At 36.4% G+C, this 6,000-nt stretch overlaps 1 protein-coding gene across 2 annotated transcripts in view; it reads right to left on the bottom strand.

The window, feature by feature from the left end:
- Positions 1–2,205: 2,205 nt before the first annotated feature.
- Positions 2,206–6,000, bottom strand: part of LOC145990004 (peroxisomal acyl-coenzyme A oxidase 3-like) — a 38,469-nt gene continuing 34,674 nt past the window's right edge. For both annotated transcript variants that reach the window (XM_083125588.1, XM_083125587.1), the window contains exons 15-16: positions 5,682–5,786; positions 2,206–2,932 (exon numbers count right to left, since the gene is read on the bottom strand). In XM_083125588.1, coding sequence (XP_082981714.1) covers positions 5,685–5,786 — 102 coding nt within the window. In that variant the 3' untranslated portion in view covers positions 2,206–2,932; positions 5,682–5,684. The remainder of the gene's footprint in view (positions 2,933–5,681; positions 5,787–6,000) is intronic.

Raw genomic sequence — 6,000 nt, 5'->3', positions numbered from 1 at the left:
TTACGTAGCATCCAGAGAAGGTACAGATATATATATATATATATATTTTTTTTAGAGTTGTGAACAGCACAATTTGTAGTGCATGAAATTTTGGCAATGCATAGAGTAAGTATGATTAGGTACTACCTTTATGGGCGTAACTTGGGAACTATCTTTGGGTTGAGAGAATCGCAAAGTTTATCCATGCCATAAAAAATAGTGTCAAAGATTATTTCTAAATACATTTAAAATAATCACAATAATTACTCTTTTTTGTTTGTTCCTCAAGTGCCAGGAGGTTCACAAAATATATTTAACTTGTAACTTTTAATTAATCTATAAATTTTGGAGGGGGCAAATGCTTCCCTTTGCCCCCGCCAGGTTACGCCTATGCTTACCTTCACACATAGTGAACACAAATTTTGAATGTTATACCTCAAAACCTATTGTACTTCAGACTTTGTGCTAAATATATAAGCATTTTTAATAAGATTAACTTTTAATGCAAATGATTTTTTTTATCGCCTCGTGTCTGAACTGCCCATCCCAATTTTTTCATTAAGCACTAGTACACACACTGAGCTACCTGTATATAAAATTTGGGGGAAATTTAAGGGGAGGCACTGCACGCACGAAATTCGCTCTTGAAGTTGTATTTTTTTAGAAAAATAAATTACTATGAAACTCTACATAAAATACATGATTACTGATACACTGATCTAAAACCTTATTTAAATGAAAGCTTACCCTATTTTGAGCAAAAGAAAATAAACTTGAAGTTTCCACGACAAACCTGAGAGAAGATACTATCATTTATAACCTAATGCATGTCATTCAAAGTGGAGCCGCAAGTGGCGTATACAGAGATTTTTAAAAACTCGTAATTTGTGAACCCCTTGACCAAACTAAAAAAAAAAAAGTTTTAATTTTTGTAATTAGCATCAAAAGTTTAACAAGTGTATTGAATTTTATTAAAATCAGAGATTGTGGGTGACATGACCTGGATGATTTGACTTGGAATGATCCCTTAGTGTTCCTTAACCCGGGAGAATGCGCACGGTCAAAATGACCGCACTTGAATATTTAGATCTATTGGATTTGTTTTATATTTCAAAATTATTATTTTTTTTTTTGTATTTTATTGTTTCCTTCTTTCTCTTGTACATTCTTTTTATTTTTAATACAATAAATAGAGTTGAGAGTTTTGGAAAGTTAATACACTTTTTTAAAAGAAATGTTTTGTTCTCTATTTTTGTAAGAATGTAACGCGAAAGGAACACTATTTTACAAAACTTTACTAGGTAATTGTTCTAGTTCTTTTTTATTATTGTAAGAATACAATATAATTGTGAAACAAACAATTTTACATAGGTTTTATAGAGAACAAAATTATGATACTAAAAGGTATTTACAATTGTATATTTTCTGCATTTACTACTAGTTTTTTTTATTTATTTCATCTCTTTACTCCACATCCACTTTATCGTCATATCAAGATTTCCATTTGCACATTCCACACATTAAAAAACTGTTCACAGCAGACGTAGAGTGAACAGTGAATGCATTTTCTGATTTACATTCTTCATCGCCAAAGAAGTGTCATCTTATTCAAATTGCCTTCCAAGCTCTTAACACTTTGTTCCTCCTTCTCGAAGCCTATGAATTCGTCCCTCCTCTTCAGAGTTCATAATTATAGGGGAAATTGCAATAAAGATCTATTGTTAAATCTATAACATGAGAAAGCGTTCACGGTCAAAAGCACTGCAAATGAAACTGAACTGTGTCTTTTAAATGGTAGAAGGCCACTGATAACATTGTTGGCTACCAAATTTGCATCTCCCACATGTCCAGCATAGATAAGCCCAAGCAAAGAAAAGTTTGCGGTCAAATGCCTGACATGCACATTCTCCCAGGTTAAGTTTTGTGGAGCGGTGTATATTTCTGTTAACAGCTAATGCCAATGTCCAGATAATATGCAGTAACACGTTTTCAGGAGAGGTGCAGTTACTATTCTCCTGTGCTTTAGCATTGGGACTACATCACGTGACTCATGTGCAGTCACATGTAGGAAATCTCTGTAGTCAATGTAGCTCATAACTATTGGTTATTTATTCTGTGGAGCTCAACACAAGATATTGCACAGCAAAAGCTTTGTCATACAATTTACTTGCGCCTGTTAACAAATCCAGGTTAAAATCAATGGAGGAAAATTAATTTACCTAAGTGTTGATTTCATGTACATATAATTAACAAATGCATTTTATTAAACATGGTCTTTTACAAAAATAATTACAACAACTTTTGTATATAAAAAGTTAATAATATGAATAGCACCAACAATCTTTCATATTTACACACCATTAATTATTCAGAAAATTCCTTTCAGGTCTATCACATTGCTATACATTCATAACATAAAATTGTGGAAGTTTATTTCGTAATGTTTCCAGCTACCTCCAAAAGGCAGGATTATTTTATTTAAAAAATAACGAATGCATGTCCAATAATTAAAAATCTTTGTTAGTATTAAAATAGTTCCCTAGAAAACAGCCATAGTCTATGATAATCGTACTTTTAAGTCCCCGACTTTTTTGTAGGTTTAGTAAGGATGCATTTACAGTATGATGCTAGTTTTTGTTGTATTTGATTTCCAACTTGCAGACTTTAAATTGGATCTGTTGATAATCAATACAATTCCCAAAAAAAGTCATGGCATGAAAAATTATGTACATACACCCACATGTTGTATGGTAAAATTTTACCTCTGCTGAAAGGAAAATAAGGCTTGATGTTTTGTAAAACTGATGACATTCTCTTGTGGTTGCATCATTCAATGCGAGACCAAATTGAAAACAATATGCTTGTTCATGGTCAACTCATGTTTAAGCACTAACCTACCACATTAAAATTCACCTGAGCATCCGCTTGACTCCCCAGATCAGCAAGTAGCATACTGTAAAAAAGAAAATGTTTCATTGCAATAGTTTGTTGAGGCCGAGTAATACACAGAGGCTATTAGGATATATCTAAGGGACCCTTTGGACAGAAGTGAAGAGAAAGAGGTCCAGTCTTGAGTGACGAGCAATATGAAAGGTTGTAAAGGGTGATTCAAAAAGCGCGCCGGTTAGAAATCGGTTGGCATGTTGTTACGTGGTTGGCAACAATGGTGTGTAGTACGTTGTATTCTGTGAACCTTCCGATTTAAAAAAAATGTTGGTTGAGAATCACTCGCCATATTGTCAACTGTGCACCATCAGAATTCAGCCTGTGTGTGAACATGAAACGCTTCACAACGGAGCAACAATGTGTGCTACTTGTGAAAACGTTTTATCAAAATGGAGAAAGTTGTGCTGCAACTGTCGGAAGACTTCGTGCGAATTTCGGGCGTGATGAAGCACCGAATGAATCAACAGTACGCAGACTTATGAAAAAGTTCAATGAAACAGGTTCAACAGTCAACTTGAAAACATCTGGGCATCCGTGTTCCGGCCGGTCTGCTGAGAACATTGCGTTGGTTCGTGACAGTGTGATTGTTAGTTCAAAGAAATCAGTTTGTCGCGGTTCCCAACAATTGGGCATAGGATATTCTTCACTGCGGCGAATTCTTGCCCATGATCTCCATTACCACCCCTATAACCCAAGAACTGAAAGTACCTGATCACCAGAAGAGGCGAGATTTTGTTGGCTGGTTTCTGAGAAGACAACAGCTTTGCGAGGAAAATCTTCTTCAGCGACGAAGCACACTTCTACTTAAACGGTTCTGTCAACAAGCAAAATTGCCGTATCTGGGGATCAGAAAATCCGTACACAGTTCATGAAAGGGAAATGCATCCACAGCGATTAACGGTTTGGTGTGGCTTTTGGGCAGGTGGTGTCATTGGCCCTTATTTTTTGAAGATGAAGCAGGACAAGCAGTGACAGTTAATGGAGATCGATACCGTACAATGGTCAGAGATTTTTTGTGGCCTCATTTCGATGCAATGGACATTGAACAGTTATGGTTTCAGCAAGACGGCGTGACCTGCCACACGTACGGCAAAACAATTTCATTGCTTCATGAGAAGTTCCTGGATCGGCTCATCTCGCTTCGTGGTGACCAGAAGTGACCCCCATGGTCATGTGATTTAACCCCTTGCATTTTTTCCTTTGGGGTTATGATAAGTCTTTGGTGTATGTCAATAAACCCCAAAATATCGGTGAGATCGACATGCAAGTTTGTGAGGCTGTGATCAATAATTTCACAAAGAGAGTTTTGTTGTGCCAGCAAAGTAGAGGGGGTCATATGCCCGATATAATTTTCCATACCTGAAATGGGAAGTTTTGATTAACATGTTTCTGTCCTTGGTACATGTATTTTTCCAAAAAGTTCGTATTTTGATATATTAAAACGCATGCTTTTTGAATCATCCTTTATTTATTTCCGTAGCTTCATTTCCAAGTGACCAGAATCACTAGTCATTTGTGGCTTTGGTCTGAAAGCTCCCTGAAAGTTAAACTGTGGAAGCAAATTCTTTGATATATTGGCAATGAACCTTGGCCTACCAATTTGGCTACCAAACCCAGGATTGGTGATATCACTGCCTGCTATACAAACTATGGAATGCCATGTGAACCACATAGATCTGACATTCTTAAAATAGAAAGTAAAATATTGCATTTACAACAAATATGTACCATAATATTAAATGAAGCATTCATTACATATATTTCTCTATTCATTGTAATAAATATTTTGTCCTTGAACTTTGGAAAACGTATCATGAAAAATCTTTCATATCAGGTCTTCACGGAACTGCTGGCCTGCTCAGTAGCTGAGCACATGAAGTGATTGATTTTGAATCTTGTAACTGAAGTTTGGGTACTAACCTGGGCATTTCTTGTGAATGTCATTTATCACTTTCATGTAACAGACTCATTCTCATCAAAACAATGAGACGAAAGTGGCAGAAAAGCTAAGTAATTTAATTACAAAATCCATTCATCCTACAATGTTGGGCCAAAATAATGGAAATTATGCATTTTTCTTGAGCTGCGGTAGCTTGGTCATTAGGGCGTCTGACTAGCATGCGAGACACCCAGGTTCGATCCCCAGCGGGGGAGAATGGGATTTTTTCCACCTGTTCAAGTGGCTCTGGCATCCACCCAGTGTTGTATACAGTAAGTACCTGAAGGAAACTGGGGGTAAAGGTGGCCAGGGGCATGGTACTGATCACATCACCCCCACCTTTGGCCGTGATCAAGAAAGTGTGGGGCCCTAACTCCACACACTCCTATATGCCTTCATGGCATGGTGCAAAGCACGGGGGAGCATTACTTTTATTTATTTTTTATGCATTTTTCTTATTTCCAGGATATTTAGACTCCACAAAAGTGTCATACAGTAGTTTTGCAGACTTCATGAGACACTTTGACTCCAGAAAAATATTGGCTAAATTCCTGAAACCTACATTGGTATCGGTATTGGTTCCGTCTTGTAGCTTGTATACCTGCAGCTTTGTAAATCAACAAAGTAATCAATTTATCAAAACGGTCTAAAAATAAGTATTGTCTCCCTAGCTGCTCCAGCTACTATATTTCACCATCTCATTTGTTTTTGCTTTATTTTTTTCAATGAAGTCTTATAGCTGTATTATTTCGTACTGAAGGAGGAGAGTTACCAAGTGAACTTTATAGGCAAAATAAGACAGAATTAGTTCACCTACCAATCAAAGCTTAGACCGAGCTGCTTCAATCATTTCCGTCCACCAAACTGGTCTTTGTAAAGCATTTGGACTGTGGAGGATAGCGGACTGAAGATTCTTGTATACCTGGAAGAGATATAAAGCAATGAACCAATAATTTGCTCTGTAATTTGTTTTCTAGAAGAATTTATGATTGCTTTGGAAGTTCATGGTTGAAAATGAGATTAAAACGATATGTATGAGATTTCCACTTCAGTTTCTTGCACAAATGTCATGTCATGACACCTCCAATTCAATGCCACAACTTGTTTAAAACTTATCAACAATCTGACACAACTAT

This window comes from Lepisma saccharinum, chromosome 7 (assembly GCF_977018435.1).
Source record: "Lepisma saccharinum chromosome 7, izLepSacc3.1, whole genome shotgun sequence".
In the NCBI taxonomy this organism is placed as follows: Eukaryota; Metazoa; Arthropoda; class Insecta; order Zygentoma; family Lepismatidae; genus Lepisma; species Lepisma saccharinum.
Note: the sequence above shows the minus strand (reverse complement) of the source record. Positions and strands in the feature narration are given on the sequence as shown.